At 40.2% G+C, this 22,570-nt stretch overlaps 2 protein-coding genes across 13 annotated transcripts in view; both read right to left on the reverse strand.

Moving 5' to 3' along the window:
* The window catches only part of RBFOX2 (RNA binding fox-1 homolog 2), a 197,369-nt gene extending 186,649 nt beyond the window's left edge, over positions 1–10,720 (reverse strand). For 2 of the 9 annotated variants that reach the window (XR_015697713.1, XM_087723131.1), the window contains exon 1: positions 10,094–10,624. Coding sequence is in view for 8 of the 9 variants with exons in the window: in XM_087723131.1 (XP_087579257.1) it covers positions 10,094–10,267 (174 nt within the window). In the remaining variant the exon portion in view is untranslated. Of the gene's footprint in view, positions 1–10,093 lie in introns of all 9 variants that reach the window. The other 7 variants (XM_087723134.1, XM_087723138.1, XM_087723133.1 and 4 more) reach the window with 7 other exon arrangements.
* Positions 10,721–15,271: 4,551 nt separating this feature from the next.
* The window catches only part of MYH9 (myosin heavy chain 9), a 64,994-nt gene continuing 57,695 nt past the window's right edge, over positions 15,272–22,570 (reverse strand). For all 4 annotated transcript variants that reach the window (XM_014070244.2, XM_014070243.2, XM_014070242.2 and 1 more), the window contains exons 36-41: positions 21,199–21,287; positions 19,527–19,650; positions 18,793–19,001; positions 17,772–17,880; positions 16,839–17,011; positions 15,272–16,678 (exon numbers count right to left, since the gene is read on the reverse strand). In XM_014070244.2, coding sequence (XP_013925719.2) covers positions 16,558–16,678; positions 16,839–17,011; positions 17,772–17,880; positions 18,793–19,001; positions 19,527–19,650; positions 21,199–21,287 — 825 coding nt within the window. In that variant the 3' untranslated portion in view covers positions 15,272–16,557. The remainder of the gene's footprint in view (positions 16,679–16,838; positions 17,012–17,771; positions 17,881–18,792; positions 19,002–19,526; positions 19,651–21,198; positions 21,288–22,570) is intronic.

Consider the following 22,570-nt stretch of genomic DNA (forward strand, 5'->3'; position numbering starts at 1 on the left):
AAATCCTGGATTCATACAGCAATCATGATCCGATTTATTCCAATCCCAGCTCAGGCAGCTTTATGCCACTCTACTAACAAGATCAAGGCAGGTTAAACAGGATTTATCCAGGCTGATCAGAGATGGATTAGATAATGAAACCCAACTATATAAAGCTATCTGCTCCTGAAGGGGATCACAAATGCCACAAAGGAAAGCATGGCACAGTGTCCATACATCTTGATACGATCTATTGTATCAAGATATTGTTTCCAGCTCTGCTCTTTGGCCTGGAATTTAAAATATCATGCATGAAGCATGCTTATATCTAGATGTTTAAGTCTGCTTAGGGACTGAATGTACGATTACTCGCTCATCTGCAATCTAAATTTGTTCGTAGCAATAATAGAAAACATTAGGATAAAACTGCCAAATCTGAGGTGCAAAAATCTATACTAGTTTTTTTGCATCTACTAATACCAACTTTATGGATCTATACTTTTTTGCACTCCAGAACTGGCAATTGTATACTACAAATAATAGCCTGCATTAACCTAGGTTGGTTCACACATTTTGCTAAGCCATATTAAGGTGGTTTTTTTTTATGTAACTGATTGTGAGTCCATCTAAACATTTAATGAGCCATGGTGGCGCAGTGGTTAGAGTGCATTACTGCAGGCTACTTCTGCTGACTGCTGGCCGCCTGCAATTTGGCAGTTCAAATTTCATCAGGCTCAGATTGATTCAGCCTTCCATCCTTCCAAGGTGGGTAAAATGAGGACCCAGATCATTGGGGGCAATATGCTGACTCTGTAAACCGCTTAGAGAGGGCTGTAAAGCAATATATAAGTCTGAGTGCAATTTCTATTTATGGGTGTGATTGATGAACTCAATTCATTCTTATGCAACACATGCAAACCACTGACACTTTCTAATAACTGAGTTAGGTAAAAATGGGAATGTAGAAGAAATATTATGGTAATTTAATTGTGAAACTTGAAAAATATCAGTAACAAAATCCACTGAAGTAGATATTTTTTGGAAATTTTGGTAATTCCAGCTAGCAACTTTGAGAACCTTAGTATAATCCATCTATAAAGCACAAGGCTGAGGAATGAAGTGTAACTTAAAAAGGGAAAAAATGCAGTATTTTCACATGTCTAATAGGTGAAACAATCACGGTAATTCATTTTATAGCTGAATATTATACTTGTCATCATATCTATTTTTTATAATAAAACTAGCGTATATCACGGCATAGCCTGGGTATTGAGTTATAGGGGGAAAATGTCTGGACCAAACATAATTTTTAATGTTGGTTTTTACCCTTTACCAGAGGGAGCCCCCTTGTGGAGTACTGTGAAGCCTGCAAGAGCAACTTCTCCTTGAGCCCTGATTTTGGTGACAATTAATGTTTTAATTAAAACATTAATAATGTTTTGCCTGTGTTCCCAGAAGCATAATTTCTAATGTTGGATTTCCCACTTACCAGAGGGAGCCCCTTTGTGGAATACTGCGAAGCCATTACCATAGCAACTCCACTGCGCTGTACAGTAGAAGCCATTTTAAGGTACAACAGCCTGTATCTTAACAGAACACACACACCAAGGGGTGTTAGGGGTGTCTTACCTTCACAGTATTTGTTTCCAAAGAGTAAGTCATCTGTGTACCAAGTTTAGTTGAAAGGAGAGGAATAGGAGAAAGGGAAAGGCAGAGGAAGAATGAGAGGGAATGTAAGAGTAGGAAAGAGGGGAGGAATGGGAAGAAGAGGGGAAGGGTAAAGGGGAGGAAGGGGAAGGAGATCAGGGAAAGGAGAGGAGGAAGGAAGGAAGGAAGGAGAGAAGAAAGGGGGTAGGAAGGAGGGAGGGAAGGAGAGAAGGAGAGAAGAAAGGAGGGAAGGAAGGAGGGAATGTAGGAGAGAAGGAAGGGGGGAAGGAAGGAGGAAAGGAAGGGGGAAAGGAAGGAGAGAAGGAGAGAAGAAAGGAGGGAAGGAAGGAAGGAGGGAAGGAAGGAGGGAAGGAGAGAAAGAGGGAAGGGGGAAGGAGGGAGGGAAGGAAGGAGGGAAGGAAGGAGAGTAGGAGAGAAGAAACAAGGGAAGGAAAGAGGGAGGGAGGGAAGAAGAAGTAGGATCGTTGTAAGATAAGATGGATCTATGGGATGGTAAGAAAGCAATCTTCAAGTATATTGTCAACTGTAGGGAAAAATTGTTATAAATACATATTATTAATAACAGTTATGAGATCATATAATTGTGAATGTATATATGAAATTGATAAAATAAAAAAATAAAAAAGAAATTGCTCGATGCGTTCCAGAGTTCTGCTGGAAGACACACACACACACACACACACACACACACACACACACAGGTTGTTATATATAAATAGATATAGATTCCCTGATTAAAAGGTGATCAGCTGCATGCACTAAGGGAGATTCAACTTTTTTATGATATATTAATTCATATAAGAAATCTTGTTAATCAGGAAGGAAGGGGGTCTATCATCAACATTCATTGTATTGTGGTGTGTGATAAGTTTATTATTTTCCGTACTGTACTGAAAACCCTCCAAAAAACCATAGCCCTAAGTTGACAGTAGGGATCTGTCTCCATTTGGACTGAACAGTAGAAAAGTAACTATATATTTGTATTATAACTAACTGAAATGTTTACTATTAAGAATAAAGAAATATGCTTGTAAAACTAATATTTCAAAATCCTTCCAATAAACAAAAAGGACAAGATAATAAATAAAAAAGATACTGCAATATCCAGGAACACTTTCAAACCTATTGGCTTGAATCAACACATCTGAAACTTCCCGCATGAAAACTGATTATGAGGACTGGATGATCTTGCTGAATGATATAGAATGTAGGACAGAAGTGCATGGAAGGGTAACATTCATTTCTGGCCTTCATCCAATTCTTCCCTCTTGAAGTTTATATACCATTACCCTTGGGATTCAGTAAGGTTCTCCAAGGTCCAAATGATCCTTGGGGAAAGGAACAGGTTGCTGGGAAAGTCAAGATCTGTCACACACACACCACTATATACATCAAAAATTAAATGGATCGAAACATAAAATGGAAGGCTGTTAAAGCATCAAGGATTTTTTTCCGCAACATGGTTTATTAGACAAGCCAACAACTTTACACTGGTTGTTTACACAGCCACAGGTGGCTTCCACTACCTCATCTGTAGTTCCCAGACAGGATGAAAGTAAAAATTTCATATCATCTATTATCTATGTATCAATTTTTTATGGCCAACCATCTCACAAGAAGTGACTTTGGGTGGCATACAACAATTAAATAAGCATATAAAAGCAACCATTTAAAATAAAACAGTCTTTGTTTAAATACAAACCACTGGAGCGAGTAAATTATGCACAAAGATGGAGCCATCTTCGAGTATCACTGTTACTCTGGGACCCACAATCTGATGACTTAGCCAGGTCTTGAAGGATTTATGGAACATTAGCAGGGATGGAGCTAATCTCACTTCAGAAGAGGGAGGGGGTGGTCCCTAAAGGTGGGCATCACAGCCAAGAATCTGGCATTCTAGAGCTCACCTAGTGTTAAGTTCCTGGTAGACAGGACCGAAAGTTTGCCCGATCTGCCCAGCTCATGGAGCAGAAGTGTGACAATTGCTATTCCAGAATATAACTGCTTGTCCTATTGCCATATGTAGCGGTTGAACTTGTGGATACTCAAGGGCAGTCCCACTGTAGTAGTTCAATCTGGAGGTGACTAGGAAGTAAATGATTGTGGACAGAGCTCCCTGATCCAGGAACGATGCAACTGAAATACAAGATGAAGCTGTGCAAAGGGCCTCCTAACCATAATTGCAATTGCTGCTCAAGCAGCAATTATGGGTCTAAGAGGACCCCCAGATTGTGCACCAGGTTTGCCAGGGGCAGTGCAACCCGCTCCAGCCCAAAAGATGGCATAGTTCTAGAACCAGCAGGGCCCGAAAGCTAAAGCCATTCAGTTTTGCCAACATTCATCTGAAGCCTGTAGTTCCAATTCAGACCATTATAGCCTCCAGGCATGGGAATAAAATGTTCCTGGCATTGCTTAATTGATCGGGTGGAAGAGATATCTAGTCATCATCACCACATCTCAATCCCTGCCCCAGAGTCTTAGTTGATGCCATACCGAAAGCCAGCTAGGTATATCTCCAAAGAGCCACCCCCTCTTCCAGACCTAGCAAGGTCAGTGATGTCTCACCTTTTTGTTGTTGCGTGCCGAAAGCGAACCTGTGCACGTGCGACAATGCGCATCCTTACCCATAATGCAATGCACACACAACCACCACTCACACACCTGCGCATGTGCACACGACCCCCCCCCCTGCGTTCTCCTTTCCCCTGACTAGATAACTGTGCCTCGTTGGGTCATCTTCAGAGATAGTTCCTTACCTAAACAGTGAAACAGACCAGTGGGAGTCAGTGAAAACTCCTGTTGTCTTCCCCATTGAGTTTCCTTGTGAAAAGCTGGCAAGAAGCACTAGAAGTCTTCCTTCCTTCCTTCCTTCCTTCCTTCCTTCCTTCCTTCCTTCCTTCCTTCCTTCCTTCCTTCCCTCCCTCCCTCCCTCCCCCCTCCTTTTCTTCCTTTCTTTCCTCTGACTTCCTTCCAGTAACATTGAATTTAGACTTCCTACTGACTTTCCCACAAGGAAGCTTAATGACTTAAGTTTAATAGATAATATTGGGTGGATTTAATAAATAATAATGGGTATCATAGGTATTAGGGATGGTGGAGGTTTGGGATGGGTGCATAGAATGCATGAGAGGTGTAGTGGATGCTGGAGAGGGCACATAGGGGTGCAGGTGAGGAAAGGTGCACAGGGGGTATGTATGAATTGCCATGTGTGACAGGAAGAACATGCGGAAAGTTGTCAGGAGTGTTGGAAATGATGATCATGTGACTGTGACTGATTGTGGCAGCATCGCAGCCTCAACTTTCCAAAATTTCATTCCCACAGGGAGTAATGGATACTGGGTTTTGGAAGTAATTTATCCTATGTGAGGTATGTTGATTCAAAAATTGTTGCCCTATAATGTATCATTTCACCAATTATGAACAGACATGAGAGTTTTAATAGCATAAATGGTGTGTCAGAAGATCACACCATAATTCCTGTTCTAGCAAATACTTCTCAAGGGACATCTGTCAACTAAGTATGTATAAAAAAACTACAGTGAATCTAGATTCTGATTAGATTCTTTCTTCTTCAATTTTTCTTCCAAATTCACTTATTGTTTTTACATCAGGAACTATATTAACAAAACAAGCTTTAAAAAATTTAAAATCTACAAGGTGAGCAAACCTTAATATCTAAAACATTTTTAAAAGTATGCAGAAATATGCAAATATTCAAAAAGTAGTACTACTGTATTATAGTGCTACTGTGTCAACAACAGAATGAGTACCAACTTACTTGTCTAAGGAAAGCTGTCAAACATATTATATTTCTGTTAAATATAGTTTTGTTTTAGGCAATTTTTCTGACCATACAGCATACTAGCTTTGTAGTTCATAATGAAGTATAAGAAACTCATCTGCTCTTCAAACAGTTAAAACTATCAAATGGTGCAACCTTCTGTTTCATAAGTTCAGGTGTTACTAAACATACAAAAATTCTGACATTTTCAAATGCTACGTAACAGCCATTATACTATTCCCTTCAGGATATGTTATGCAAAGTGCACAAAAAACTAAACAGTAGTAAACAAAAGAAAATAGACAGGAGATAAAACAAAAGGAAAGAAAATTTAACTAGATCAAGTCGAAGTGCAAAAATTCATACACCCCCAAATCAAATTGTATGTTTCAATAAATCTCTAGAGTGAATAAAATCTGATACAACTTCTGCATGAAATGTCTACTTATTATATGTGAAATTATATGGAGATTCAAAATTAGAAAATAATGAATGTAGTAGGTGTTTTGAAATATTTCTTTTGGCAGAAGTAATAGGTTTTTTTCCCTTTAGAGTGATAAATCTTTTTGTTCCTGCTTTAAGAATTGTTCCCCACTATTCCTTATAAAAAATTTCTAACTCAGAAATAATTAGGATTCTTGCAGGCACTGCATGTTTGAGATCTCCCCACAGATTTTCAATAGTATTCCATTCCACCAGGATCTGGAAAAGACCATTCCAAAACATTTTCCTCTTTCTTGTAGGTCAGGGGTCCCCAACCTCCAGTTCATGGACTGGCACCGGGCCCTGCAAACAAGCAAAGCCTCATCCATGGGATACAGGTAGCATGTGAAACCTCTCTCCATGGTACCGGTCCCTGGTATCCCAAAAGATTTGGGCCGCTGTTGTAAGTAATTTAATGTTAATTTGGTAGCATGTTTCAGATTGCTATCTACCAAAACATCCAAACTCTTTTCAGCTTTAGTTTGAAGACCAAGAAAAACCTTTGCTAAAATATTCATTTTGGAATTCAGTGAAACATACAATATGATCTAAAGTTTTTCATGTAAATGTATTTCCCCATATCATTCTAACCAGGCTAACCATCCTTGCTTCCATCATGCACATACATCAGGGGTTGGCTCAAAGAGCCACAAAGGTGCTAACCGGAAGCCCCCCCCCTTTTAATTCTAGAGCCGACCGGAAGTCCGGTTCCGCCACCATTGTGTCTCCTAGCAAGGTGTCCTTTTTCCCCTGTCAACTGGAAGTCCAGCTCCCCCCACCATAGAATCTCCTAGTGTGGCGTCCTTTTTCCTCTACTTGTCCTAAGGAAGAGTCCTATGCTGAGTTGACTGGCAACAGGGAGTCACAGCAGAGGGATGAAAGAGCCACATGCGGCTCCAGAGCCACATGCGGCTCTAGAGTCGCAGGTTGCTGGCTCCTGACATGCACCAATTCATAGATCGATCGTCTATTATTTAAATTTCTCACTTTTTAAAAAAAATCATCAATTACATTTAACTATAATATTCTCACTCTTCCTTTTCCTTTCAACTTATTCATATATTGTTCTACAACTTGAACACATTCTTTCTATATGACCAAACCATTTCAAAGTATTTCTTTCATCCTCACCTCAAAATCCTTTGTTTCCTAATTAAACCATATTCTTTTAAATGAAAAACTACTGGAAAACAAAATTAATTTGTAATTTACATGCAGTATTTTATTCAGAAGCTCAAGGCAGCATTCCTTCTTTCTGTTTTTCCCCACAATAACCTCGCGAAACAGGTTGGGCTCAGAGAGAATGAATCTGATTCATGAGGACATACTACAATCTAGGTTTTCTCAATGCCATTCCAACAGCATCACCACGACATCACATTGGTTCTCTAAACCAGGATCTTCTGCATGAAAGTGATGCAATATGTAGCTAAATTCTAAAGTTCATCCAAAACAATATCCTTTCTATAATTTCTGGTTAATTTTCTGGTTTCTCTGCCATTTTTATTACTCGCAATCTGTAATATGATAGGTGTGAACCACACCCACTTTCACACTATTGTAACATCTGTAGATGGTAGTAGCCAAAGAATGCTATCAACCTTTAACTATGTTTCCATAAGAAGAAATGGGAATATCCATTTGACGCATACAGCTATATACAGTTGACTATTATTAATTTTATCTCAATTCTGTTTTTTAAAAAAAACAAGTGCAGAATCTTGAATAAGGTTTGTCAGTTTCCTTATGAGACCTCATGTCCTATTCTACAAATCCCTCTACTTTGGTCCTCGTAACTAAGTAGCTTTGCCTATCATTTTCACCCATGCCACATGTTTCAAGCTAGCAACTGTAGTAAGCAGACATAAAAATTTCTAAAGCTATTAGGAATATTTAGTCAGAGCACTATTTAATTCTTCTAATTTAATTGCTTGTAGTACTTTTTTAGTTTTTAATCATGTTGTAAGCTGCCCAGAGTTGCTTATCAATGAGATCTGCGGCATAAAAGTTTAACAAATAAATATGGATCCAGACCTGTGTGTCAAAAAGCAACAAAGGCCACATGTAATTCAAAACATAATTGTGTATTAAAATATATTGGGATTCTTTTGCACAGAAAATCTTTGCTCTGCTTGAGGTTGCCATTCTTATGACAAGCTGGATGATAACTGAATAGAAATACTGAATCCAAAATCCATATTGAGGGAACAGCCCTGTCATGTCAATTCCAGATTACAAAATAGCATGTACCCTTTTGAAACTTCTGGAACTTTTCATATAACATGAGGATAAAATAAACCTTTAGAAAAAGGGAGGTGGTAAATGCTGTATAACTCATGCCGCCAAAAAGATTTGGCTGCTCTTTTTTTTAAAATTGGTGCACATCTGTTTTTACTTTCGGTAGGAAATGTCATTGCTCTTTGGCCAGATGAGTTGGCCAACATATAATGTGAATGAACTCTATTTGCTATCTTTATTATGAACAAATACTTATTTTTTCAAAGAAACCACAGCTTCACCTGCTTTATGACTCACATAAAGCTTCATAAATTCAAAGTAATTCCATTTGAAAGACAATCCTAGGAATGTCCATTCAAAAATAAGTTATTCAAGGTTCAATAGGACTAACAGTTCACTGCTACACATGTCTGTTACAAAAATAAGTCCTTCAGCGCGTGAGGGTTACTTCCAGAAAAGTAAGATTACATCCTTGCACCCAGATAAGTATTATCTAGCTGCAGTCTTAGACAGAAACTAACAAGATTAAAGAGGCTTCCTAAAACACTGGCTACAATTCTTCCAAAACTAAACAACCCAGGCATGAGAGACCTAAGAAACTTTCTTAAAGATCAGAATATCAACAACACTGTCAAACTATTCACTAAGTCTGCACTACTATTAATCTTCTCATCGTATCCTTTCCTATAGAAAGAGTGCAGAGAAAAGCAACAAAGATGATTAGGGGACTGGAGACTAAAACATATGAAAAACGGTTGCAGGAACTGGGTATGTCTAGTTTAATAGAAAGAAGGACAAGGGGAGACATGATAGCAGCGTTCCAATATCTCAGGAGTTGCCACAAAGAAGAGGGAGTCAAACTATTCTCCAAGGCACCTGAGGGTAGAACAAAAAGCAATGGGTAGAAACTAATCAAGGAGAGAAGCAACTTAGAACTTAGGAGAAATTTCCTGACAGTTAGAACAACTAATCAGTGGAACAATTTGCCTCCAGAAGTTGTGAATGCCCCAACACTGGAAGTTTTTAAGAAGATGTTGGATAGCCATTTGTCTGAAACGGTATAGGGTTTCCTGCCTAGGCAAGGGGTTGGACTAGAAGACCTCCAAGGTACCTTCCAACTCTGCTATTGTATTGTATTGATTTGACTGCTTATTTGTACCCTATGATTATCATTAAGTGCTGTACTTTATGATTCTTGACGAATGTATCTTGTCTTTTTATGTACACTGAGATATGCTCCAAAGACAAATTCCTTGTGTGTCCCAATCACACTTGGCCTATAAAAGAATTCTATATTACTCTAGGTGAGCTACCTTCAAAGAAGAATCCTTACTATGTCCTGGACTACAATCTACTTTCACTGGAGGTGTTGGAAGCTACAAATCGACACATCTTCAGGTTACCCACTCGGAAGAAGTCTAATCCCGATGAAAAGATGATCTTGTCACCTATAAGGCAACCACATAAACCATCCTGTGCTAATTCCACGCCAGGCTCCCTCACTCCGATTAGCCCTTCGAAAATTCCATAATGGATGAGGCTTCCCAGCACGTGGCCGTGTAATAAAACACGGGTCTCTCTACGTGTGCAACTGCTGTGACAATCTCTACGTCCACTGCCACTCGGGTCCCAGCCAGGGCGCTGCTCTGTACGGTTCGTGATTCTTCTTGGACCCGAGGGAGGCCGTGGGGTGTTTAGCTCTCCTCCTGCAAGACCAAGACCAGGGGGGGGCTCCTGGGCCTCTATTGATGAATGCCTGCCTACCTGCCTGCCTGCCCCCACCCACCCTCGACATCAAAGCGGGTCAGTCTCCACGGGACGAGCATCCTGCCCTCGAGCCCACCAGCGCTGCGCGTGAACGTGGGCGAGATGGAAGCGCGCCTTTTACGGCCATGGTGGGGAGGGGGGACCGTCTAAGGTGGGGGAACCGCCGCCGATGCTAACCTGCATGCCGCCTCCGTCCGCCTCCGCCTCCGTCCGCAGTCTCTTGCTTTGGCCGCTCTCGACTCCGTCCCCACCGGGCATCGGCTGCTCCAGTTCGGACTCCCGCTTGACCCCTCGAGGGGCTGCGACGCCGACGCCGGGCACGAGCTGCTGGTGCTGGATGCCCTCCGCCATCCGAGCCGAACCCCGGCCGCCCCGCTTCCCCTAGGGGGAGCCGCTGCAGTCGCCGCCGCCGCCGCCGCCGCCGCTTCGCAGTCCCCACCAGCCGACCACCGATCGCGCTCTCTCCGCCGCGGCTCTCAGGCCCAGTGCGGCGGGTCCAGCCAGGACCCCCGGGAGCACGGTCTGGAAACGCCTCAACCCCGTTCCGAAGGGAGCCCTGCCAGCAGTCGTCCCCGGCAGGAAGCCCCCGCCGCAAGGCACCTCGGACGCGGGCCCACCGAGCAGCGCCTAAAGCCCCGGAGGAGATCGCGGCGGCCCCAGCAAGAGCAATCGCCGCCAGAGACGTGGAGGGGAGGGGGGAGGGAGGAAGAGAGGCCGAAGCCCTTCGGTTGTCTTCGGAAAGGCCGGAGAGGAGTTACGGCTCCCTGTGATTCCCCCTCCTTCCTCCCCGTTCGGCAATCTCCGTCAATGGCGAATGGGAGGGGAGGCGAAGGGCGGAGCTACTGGCGGTACTTGATATCTTCGCCGGGAAGGGCGGCTTGGCGGGCGCGTTTTGAGGAGAGGAAGGCCGGAGGTGGCTCATTTTTGTCGGGCGGCGGCGGCGGCGGCGGCGGCGGCGGCGGCAGAGGAAGCCAGGCGCTCGGGGCGGTGTTTTTTTTTTCTCCCGATGGAAGATGAGGGAAGATCGTTGGGCCTCTATTTGATAGATAAAACAATCAGCCTCCTTTCCTGTCTGTCTCTCTCTCCACTCGAAGAAACCGCGCTAAACAGTCGCATTCCTTAGGTCTGTTTCTTCGCTGCCAGCGCCATACGGCAAACATTTATAATCGCTCCCTCCCTTTTTTTTTCCTTCTAAAAGGGAAGAGGATTCCCGGGGTTCCAATTTGCGACTATAAATACTTCAAACACTAAAGCCGCAAGCTGACCGCGAAGTTTGTGGAATTTAATTTGGAGATAGCGTGGTTTAAGGGTGGCGTTTTCCGCAAGGACCATGCTTGCAAAATATTGGAAAAGTGAGATCACCCCACCAGATAAAGGTGTAATTCAGGGGTCCCCAAACTTGGCAACTTTTAAGACTTGTGGTCCCCAAACTTGGCAACTTTAAGACTTGTGGACTTCAACTCCCAGAATTCTCTAGCCAGCTCTGTTCTGCTGGCTGGAGAATTCTGGGAGTTGAAGTCCACAAGTCTTAAAGTTGCCAAGTTTGAAGACCTCTGGACTGTGCTGAAATGGACACACTAACTTTAAAAATAAAAGATAAAGAGGGCCCAGAATATTATTTGATTCAGAATAGATTTTGTGAGTGGTTAGAGACAAGAAATTAGACTCTGAATGTTTGTATTAAAAATAGTGATGGTTTATAACGACAATCATTACAAGTAACAAAGATGTAAATAACCCAACGTAAAAAGAAACTTAAGTTAGAATTACTTGGCTAGAGCATCATTGTTGTCATTAGTATTATTATGTTATTGTTACTCTTATTTATGTGTTAAGATTTATTTTTTTCTCTGGTCTTTTTTTTTTTTTGTAAATGGTACACCCCGACAATACGTCGTATTCAAAAATGCTTATGAATAAAGCTTATATATATATATATATATATATATATATATATATATATATATATATATATATATATATATATATATATATATATATATATATATATATATATATATATATATATATATATATATATATATATATATATATATATATATATATATATATATATATATATATATATATATATTGTATTTTCCAAGTATTGGAAGGCACTTTTAATTATTTATTTACACTCTGTCTTTCTCTGTGGTCAAGCCCTCCTGAAGTCTTTGTATTAGATATAGAAAGGTTGAAAAGGTAATCCGATGATTGATGGGTGCCAAAATCTTCCCAAGTTTGATAAGACGTTTAGGGAGATCTTTCTATGCTTTACCATTTGACCATAAGCAGAAGTTAGATGTTGGGACAATATGGTAGGTACTATTGGTGTGCTGAAAATTCTGCATTTTCAACCATTGTTATACTTGGTTGAAAAGATGTATAAAAGCATATTTGACAACAGTAAGTAAAACTTTGGCAACTTTTAAAATAGGGACTTCAATTCCCAGAATTCCATATCTGGCATGGTGGCTGGGGAATTCTATGACTTTCAAAGTCTGTATCTTAAGCTGCCTAGTGAGTTGAGACGACCAGAAAGTAGGTGTGTATAACGTTGCCTTCCTATGTCACAAATCAGACAGTAGTAGTTCTTAGTCTTAAGGAAGATTTCATGACACAACTCAATCCCTGTGGGGGACGTTTTCAGATCTAGAGCTCTGGTAAATCGAAAGTTTGCTGATAAAGAAACATGTAACTGGGGGAAAAAAGTGAAATCCAATCCCAGCTTGTATATTTAGAATAGTGTTTCTCACTATTGGCTATTTGAAGATGTGGGGATTTCAACTCCTCCTTCCTCAGTTAGCCATGTTGGCTGGAGAATTCTGAGAATTAAAGGCCACACAATGTTGAGAAACACTAGAGTTCCCAGAACACTTGGGAAAAAATTCTTGTCACTTTTCTATCATTTTCTGTGCAGTTGAAAACCATTCTTGTGTAGTTGAAGTCAGTTTTGAAACATATTTGATGCATGAATAAATAATGCAACCCAATATATAGTTTTGCTTCAAATTTTGTATCTTTGGCAGTCATATTTAGTTTTGTTGGTAAACTGTTCAATGGTCCTCATAATGTTGGGATTTTGATTCTGTGTGGTCATAGCTGACACATAACTGAGCTTCTTGATATAAAATTTAAAGCCCCAACCAATGATGGTTGAAGAAGATGGAAATTGTTGGAAATTAATTTTTATTTTAAATTTTGGAAGGAAACTGATCTGTTTTATAAAAGTCGTCTGTTTGAAGTAATGTTGAAATACTGTTCAGCCAGTTGAGCTCTAGAAATGATCTCTGGGTGACTAAATTTCCCTTTGGAGGGCCTGAGTATAATCCTTGAATTTTATCCCTTGCGTTTAACATCAATCAATCCTTTCAGTTTTGGTCTTGAGCCTTACTACTGTCTCTGCCCCTGAATATCACTATGTTATGTTTCTTCAGGTCATAAAAATTATTACAAACATACCCTTCGGAATTACTTAATATATGTGATCTACTTAGTATGTTGCTTATGTGATCTACTTAGCATGTTGCTTTTTCTTTTTAAAATAATGTTGGAATTTAACTTGATTGCAGCACATAGTTTAGGAGCTGTTTTTATTAGGCTTTTATTTAAAGTTATTTGTTTTGTGAATTGTTCTACACTCATCACAAAAAGGAATATAAACATTTAAAGTAAGGTACTAATTTAAAGTGCTGCACTTTATTTTCAAATTCATCCTTTTCATTATTTTAAAAGGTATCCTTAATCATTATAACTGTTACTCTAATAGGATTATGAGGAATTGACCAATAAATTAAATTTGTATCATAGTGATATGCTTCCCATTGTGTTACTTAGGGTTTCTGAAAATTATAGCTCAATATCTAGACTACCAGATTGTTTATGCTTTAAAATAAATGTCTGTATTCTGTATTTATGCCATGTTGATTTTTTCATCACATTACTAACATTTGTTAACTAAAATATATCAAATTAAAAAAAATCAAGCTCTGAAATATTATTGATCTTCCTCCTATTTTATACCGTAAAATAGGTTTTCAGTTTAAGTGGATTATTTCATTTCTGCTATTTATCAGTACTAGTTTAGCAGTTAGAAAATAGAATCAAACTGTGCCACCTTTCCAAAGGAATCAAATGACCATTTCCTATAGATATATTGAAATGGACTACTGGTAGTCTGTAACCATAACCTTTTGTTTAACAATGGTTCAAAGTTATGACAACCTCTGAAAAAGAAAATTATGACCCATCCTCAAAATTACTACCATCACACCACCCTCCATGGTCATGTGATCATAATTTAGGTGTTAGTCAACCTGCTCACATCTGCAACAATTGCAGTGTGATTTGCAACCTTCCTAGCTGGCTTTTGACAAGCAAAGTCAACAGGAAGCTGGATTCACGTAACTGTTCTTCAACAGTCATGTGATTCATTTAACGACCATGTGATTTGCTTAGCAGCAGTGATAAAATGGTCATTAAATAGGGTCCAGTCATGTGAAGTTTCACTTGACGGCCACACAGATTTACACTGGAAATTCCAGTCCCAACTGTGATAGTAAATCAAGACTGCCTGTATGCCACTTACAGTTCTTGGCTGATGGATTTTGCAAAACAGCAGCATTATGCACTATAAGAATATCCAAGGTTGGGGGGGGGGGTTCCCAATTATTTGCTAGGGAAGCATAAGGACATTTACTTTATTGAAAACTTTCCATTATCTAGCAGAGTTTCTTGCTCAGATCTTATTACTGAATAACACATAACGCTAAAGTTTAATGATGTTTGTTGAGTTTTGAATTAAAGAAATATAACACATCCATTATGACATATGGAAAGCAGAACAGTCAGTTGTTCAACAAGCCAGAAAGAAAATTCCCAGTGTTGCATGCAAAGAAGTCATTGTTTGCCTCAGATAATTCCATTTTATATAATAAAACATTTAAGTGCATAGTCGAATGTGTGATTTATATATAGCTGTTAGTCGCAGATAACAGATACATATCCAGTACTGGCCTCCTTTAGTTTATAGCTGGGATTCTGCAATAACTCTAGGAGTGTAGGCGTGTGTGTCTGTGTATTTTAATGCAAAAGGACACGGCCACCATAATCATGCTGGATTATTTTATATCTAAACACCCATTCCCCACTATCATCTTATGTGCTGTTTGTGAGAAACCCGTCTTTCATCAGAAACCCTTCACAGCAAGGAGGTTCTTATCAATCTCTAGCAATATCGACTTGTCTGCATCCTGTTTAGTGCAAAACAGAGGCACGTAATTTGCTCCATTATGGCAGCTCCTCTCACTTTCACTGTATTCCAACCCAGGGTAGAGAAGTACACACAGCAGATGGTAGTACATGGATAATCTTTATTGTTAGAGGAGCACCGGCAATCCATTACTGACTGTAGTGGAGACACATGCTAAGGCACTTATTATATAAAAAAAGGCTTGCAAATTTGGTTTGGTGACAGCAACAGGGATAGGAGGTTCCTGCAGTGAGAGCAATAACCATACAGTATAAGATATTCTTATTTTAATTTGTCATTTACTTAGAAGTTTAAATGCAGCATATACAATATGGTTAAGTACACAGATAAATCCAGCAACCAGTGTATTGGTGTAGAAAAGTAAAGACTATCTATATAATTGCAGTCCCCATAGAAAGGCAGTGATAAAGACCTTTACTGTATTTTCTTAATTACTTATAAACAAGAGATACCAAGGTCTTCAACATATCATCTGTGCAGATTAAAAGGGTTTTTTTCTTCTTTAATATACTCTTAGTCACTGTGCAGAATAACTAAACCTATCCCCTGATTATAGAGCTAGAGGCTTGGACATTATAGTAAAGAAGCACTTCCTTGCCCGTACTCCATTCAAACCCAATAAGTTCTGTTTCTTACCATTAAATATATTTGGTCCCAAACAGGTTCTCCAATAAGAACATTAGGAAAACTTGATGCTTTATTGACTTGTCTTTAACTATTGGTTCATTCCATCTTAGACATAAAGCCAGAGACACCATTGCACTTCAGAACTGTCCAGGTCTTGGTTACAAGGAGGGATCAAATTAATAAAGTCTCTTGTAAGAGAAGCTTCCTTCTCCTTTACCCATTCCCGAGACTTTGTGATCTACATGATTTCAAAGATGTTTGGAAGGCATGCTGGGAATCCTTGCTTTTCCTATTCAACATGACCCTTAAACTGCTAAGTGGACAGACTGAAGAAGTCGAAACTATGAGGTCACCGAACATGATTGCCAAAAGCAAACAAAAGAGGAGGAATAAAGGGTGGTTTCTTGCCTCTATCACAAACTCGTTATTAGAAAATAGTTGATTTATAGCAACAAAAAGTACTCTCTTTCCCACCAAATTACAAACATTTACTGGCAGCTGTGGGAAGAAAAATCAATGTTACAGTCATCTGTAGTGCCCAGTCTCTTATCAGACTACAGACTCTTTGGCATTCAATACAAAAGAGTGTGATGCTGGGAGAGATGACACTAATGTCGGATGGCTCCAAATAGTCCAAGAAACATTGCAACACTATGATCCACTTTCCCCAGCATACTTTAGAAGGGCTTTGTGACAAAGGGGGGTAGGTCATTTGATAATGGGTAACCTGGAAGCAATTCTATTCAGTAGTTTTGGCATCACCACCATCTGCTTTGCCATCCAGTTCTTCATCAGACATTTCACCAGGTCCCTTCCTGGGAATCCGGCGTGTCATCACAAAGGGCATATCTCCTCCTCGTCTATTGGAGAAAGTAAACACAAGTTAAATGGGAACACTGGTATTCCATTCTTAGGCAATCTACTTATTCAGATATTAGCATGCTCAAGGTAAAAACGTTAAGGGAAGTTCATGTGAATAGCAATGAACCTAAGCAATGAGCCTAAACAATGAATCGTTACCTAAGTTTGCTTCTCAGGGAAGTAACCTCCCGGTTCATGGCATCAGCGGTCTCAGTGGCATCCTCCAGTTCTCGTTGCAGCTTTCTGCGACCTGCGTTGGCTCGTTGTGCTTCTTCTTCTGCCTCTTCCAGCTGACGCTTAAGTTGCTTCAAGCGTGCATTTATCTTATCTGCCTGTAGTGCAAAAAAGAGGAATCATCAGGGTCATAGTTTATTCACATGCAGGTATCAATCCTGACTTGGAATCTTTGATATGCAGCCTATAAACTAAGTGCAAATTCTTCAAAAGAGATGCCTAGCAAAACACTTCAAATCATTAAGTCATGACAAAGTTGCCTCACAATCTGAAATGGCATAAGTACTTCTTTTGAAGTAGTAGCACACTTCTAACATAGAATAGTCCTGAACACAACTATTCAAAGTCAATTTCATTTTTATTTTATTTTTTGGAAATTCTTCCTTTCCCGTAATACCTCACAGTACTACACAAAGGCAATCTGTATCAAAGTAAGTACTCTAAGGGTATGTTTGGCCATGATACTAGTACCTGGGCCAAAGTCACACAATGAGAACTTGAAGAAAGTTTTTTGATCCTAATATAATACATTCAGTTGTATCCCCTTGGATACACTAGTTTCCTTCTTAACTTGGAGATTGATTTATGATTCCAGGGTTTATAAGTTAAGCAATACAAACAGGATACCTCAATCCTAAAATTGAGACGTTCCATTACTAGACATCCTGATTACCTAATCATATACAAAATGTATTAATGCAGGACTATTTGGTCATAGCAAAAAGGTTGTAGAAATCAATAAAGGGCAATACTGCTAACATCTTAACTTGCTAAACAGTAGAACTTTGTAGAGGTGTAGGTAATGGTTTTTGTCATGCAGCTTGGATTATCAAGCATCGGTTTTGAAAATGCACATACCTGATCTTTATATTGTTCAGCATTGCGCCTTTCATCTTCCACTTGTAGAACAACATCCTTCAGCTTCTTCTCAGTACGTCGGACCTGCTTGCTGGCAGCCTGGCGTTCCCTTTAAAGAAAGCAGATAGGTCATGCATGTATGCTTATAAACTGCACAAGTAGACTAAAGGTTAAAAGACTGATAGGCTTTGAAGTTGGCACTGCAACAAGTTGCACTATCTAAGTGAAGTTTCAGTTAGGACCAAAGCAAATAGAAAATGGGACATCATTTGGTTACTCTATGAAGGTTCTCTATAGTCTGAGCTCTATAGGCTGTGTGCTTCACCTCATCAAGCACTCTGCTGCACTACACTGAACAGTTGTTTGTCCTGGATGGCAAACAAGCTAACAGTAAACAATAGCCTAATCCAGAAATCAGCAAGACCACCACCACCAACATTGACAGGGCAAGCCACTAGTACATAAAATGAGAGCAAATCCAACTCCTAGCACTGAAAATGTTACCTAGTTTGGTAATGAACCATCTACAAGAAAACAACCAAGCTCAGAGTGCAAAAAAAAATACAATTCCATCTTGAGCTATAAATAATCTCTTCCATTAAAGGAGAATAATCCAAAAATAAACAGGAGAAACGTAACAGTTGAGTGTACAATAGAACAATTGAAGGTGCTAGAAACTGGAGTCCCTGAGGGCCAATACACAATTTTCCATATACTTCAAAGATTAATTTTGTACTCTAGATAACTTGAAAGACCTAAGCAGTCACACTAATTGATCTGCCTTCCACTCAATCCTTTTCTCAATCATTTCCAGGATTTAATGAAGAAGGGTAGAATAATCAGCACTTAAAGTTTAGGAGGTATGTGCAAAAGACTGCTGAATTTTGACCATGTAAATCGTTCTCAATCACTCCAGTTTCTATCTCCTTCCATTGTTCCTCTAGGTAAAGACAAATCATGTACAGGGCCATTAAACTGCAACAACTGGAGGGTGAACATGTGGTAGATTATCAATACCTACTTTGTCTCAGTGTCAAGCTGTTCTTCCAGCTGTACTATTTTTGCCTCAAGAGCAGTGATAGAAGACTTGTATTTAGATTTCACAGCACTCTCCATTTCCTGAAGTTTTGCCTTTAGTTCCTTATTCTGACGCTCTGCTTGCTGGCGAGCATTTTCATTTTTCTGGGCATTACTGCGTTCTGCATTCAGATCTGTATTTATCTGATCAATCTGGGAAAGAGAGTACGAGGTATATTAGCTTCATGTATGTGAATATTTCTTCCTCCACATCCTTTAGGCTCTCCTTTCCCCATTTTTGTCACTTTTACTAAAATCTTATCTTTTCGGTTGAAATGATGCAGGGCAGGAGGATATGGAAAAGTAATCCCCATTCAGTGCTACTAAAGAAAATTATATACATATAATTATATTATCTATCTATCTATCTATCTATCTATCTATCTATCTATCTATCTATCTATCATCTATCTATCTATCTATCACATGTGATTTTCTTTTATTTTTATAAAGTAAATATTTATGGTTTAAGCTATGCTCATCAGAAGCTGCACAAGTTATCACTGCTTGATATCTAAGCAATGTCTTGATTATTCATAGTTTGTTGAATATATCATAATCAGATGATATTGCACTATATATTAAGCTATTAACCATGGTTTGAAAGCCACAATTACAGGTTTCACACTGATTCTAAGCATTCTAAACTCAAACCAATGAAACCTCTCAAGCAAATACCTGAAGATTTGCCTTCTTGAGACGATCATTCACCAACTCTGTATTACTCTGCTCTTCCTCCAATTCTTCTTCAAGCTGAGCTATCCGAGCCTCCAAGCGACGTTTTTCTTCCAAGGCCAGAGCTCTGAGATAGAAAAGGAATATATTCATATACAACATTTCAAAGAAAAACATACCTAATTATTTATCATCTGTAAGCAATTCTCAAAAAGCTATGAGTTAATCACTGTCTCCAGAAACAGGACATTTTATATCTAACTACCGTGTTTCCCTGAAAATACGACATGTCCTCATAATACAGCCATGCCACATTTTTCTGGTGGGCAAAAATACAAGACTCCCCCCCCCCGGCATATAAGCCCTCTGGACAACCCCCCACCTCCAGCCAGGCAGAGCGCTGCTTACCAACCTAGCAGTATCCCGAAGGTGCTAAGCCGCGGGAACTTGGGGGGAGGCAAAGGAGACTGTGTTGCTTGGCACCTTCGTGATACCGCTAGGTTGGTGAGCAGCGCTGTGCCCAGCTGAAGAGGGGGGTTACCGGGCAGCTGCTCTCTTACGAGCGGGCACCCAAAGAGCCGGACACAGCCTCATGGGCGAATGGCTATGTTGCGCTGTTGCAGCAGCACAACACAACAGCCATGAAGCGACCACAGTCATGAGCAGCCACCCGGCAAACCCCCTTTGCAGCCGGACACAGCACCATTCACTGACCTAGGGGTATCACTAAGCCGCATGAGCGCCTATTCACCACTGCCCGGCTCACGCGGCTTGGCACCTTCCAAATGCCAGTGAATGGTGCTCTGCATGGCTGGAGAGGGGGGTTGCTCGAGTGGCTGTTCCGCTCTTGCTCACCCACCTCCCAATGCATGGCCCAGCTCTCATTATGGAACCAGGTCACCTCCGCTGCTGCCACCGCCGCCGCCATCCCAGCCTGGCTTTTTCCGCAGCTTCCAACCAGAGTCTTTCGGCAGTGGCGGTTCTGGGCGCATGCTCTATGGTTGTACGCTCTGCAGGCAGCTGGCCCACAACCATAGAGCGTGCGCCCAGAGCAGCCACTGCCAAAAGACTCAGGTTGAAAGCCGCAGAAAAAGCCAGGCTGGGATGGCGGCAGAGGTGCCCTTGCTCCGTAATGAGAGCTGGGCCATGCATCCTGAGGCTGGGAGGCAAGTGAGTGAGAGCGGAACAGCTGCTCACCCCCCCCCCTCTCCAGCCATGCAGAGCGCCATTCACTGGCATTTGGAAGGCGCCAAGCCGCAGGAGCCAGGTGGTGGTGAACGGGCGCTCACGCGGCTTTGTGATACCTCTATGTCAGTGAATGGTGCTTTGCCCGGCTGCAAAGGGGGTTTGCCGTGTGGCTGCTCGTGAGCATAGTCGCTTCATGGCTGTTATGTTGCGCCGCTGCAACAGCACAACACAGCCGCCCATGCAGCTGTGCCCGGCTCTTTGGGAGCCCGTTCGCAAGAGAGCAACCGCCCAGCAATCCCAAAACAATAAACCCTCCCCACATAATAAAGCCCAAACCATATTTTGTAGGTAAAAAGAAAATAAGACCCTGGCATATTTTCGGGGAAACACGCTATCAGCACTTAAGGTACAGGCACTATGGAACATTTTTTCCAGAACAGCCTTATTGCTCCATGAAAGAAAGAAGGAAAAAAGTGCTATTACTCACCCTTTGCCACTACTGTTAGCAATCTCATCAGCCAGCTCATCCCTCTCTTGCTGAGCCTGGCGCTTGGCACGTTCAGCAGCTGCAAGTTCCTGAAATCAGAGTAAGATGTACACAAACTCGTGAAAATCAAGCTTTATGAAACAAATATTGTAATCTACTTGTAACTCAGACAATCATATACTTTTACATATCAGAATAACCAATAGTCACCTACGTATAATATTTATTATATATATTTATTAAAAGATCCAAGTAGTATCATATACAGTAGATATAATCAGAAAGGTTTCAGAATAAGATGCAATGGTTTGTAGATAAAAAATAAATTGGCAAACTTTTAAGAAACCAAAGTAATTTATTAATAAATTACTAATACTAAATTACACTACTAACCTAGTGTTTATAGTCACAGTGAAAAATTTGACTGTTACCAATGTAATTTGGGATTTTTATCTGAAATAGCAATCACTTGCCAAAACAGCATCTAAAGCTACCAGGCATGTAATCACAAACTAATCAAAACATTTTTTTGTTTCTATCTATCTATCTATCCATTCATCCATCCTGATCTATTTGTATGTCCATCCACCCATCTATCTCTGGAAAGAATCAAGAAAAAATTGGAAAAACAACTATTTTTAACAGCTCAATGGTCTCCTGTATTCCTACTGTAACATCAATCTATTGATACATGAACTCGCTAAGTAACTACATTTACTTCCTAACCGACAATAGGCTGGACTGGAAGATAACCTCATCCCAGCTTACAGAAAATAGTGTGAACATACAAGATATAAAAATTGGTATGTTTGTGCTTGTGGCATGCTGGCTAAAATATGCCAAAATTGACTGGTACTGACCTTGACTAAATGAAGGACAGATACGACTATGTCTATACCTTACCTATCTTACTAAAATAGGCAACATGAAAGCCTTACTTGACCTTAAGACATGATAGCAGGGGAAGCCAATAAAGTATGGGTTAATTTGGTGAAGATCCATGCCACATGTAAGATTATGTTTTTCAATACAAGAGGAATAAATGGATTAATAGATGCAATAATAATAAAGAGGAAGGATTTGATAATGTGAATGAAGGTAGTCTGATCTTGCAGAGTAGTGTTGATACGCACACAGAAGTGATGATATAAGATTGATTATGAATTAAAGGGTAAAATGTATGTTAGAAAATACGTTATCAAAGTTTCTTTAGTTTGTGTGTAATGTAGTAATCCCTACATTAATGATAGTTGCCTACTATGCTCAGTGACTGGTGATAATGGAAGAATCAGATACAGTTTTTTTGTGAGAAAATGTGCAGTGTTCTGAATGAATGTGATCAATGGAAAAATTATTCTGCTTGATGACATGA

Source organism: Thamnophis sirtalis, unplaced genomic scaffold (assembly GCF_051295495.1).
Source record: "Thamnophis sirtalis isolate CommonGarterSnake01/CBP01778 unplaced genomic scaffold, rThaSir2_p1.2 scaffold_9, whole genome shotgun sequence".
In the NCBI taxonomy this organism is placed as follows: Eukaryota; Metazoa; Chordata; class Lepidosauria; order Squamata; family Natricidae; genus Thamnophis; species Thamnophis sirtalis.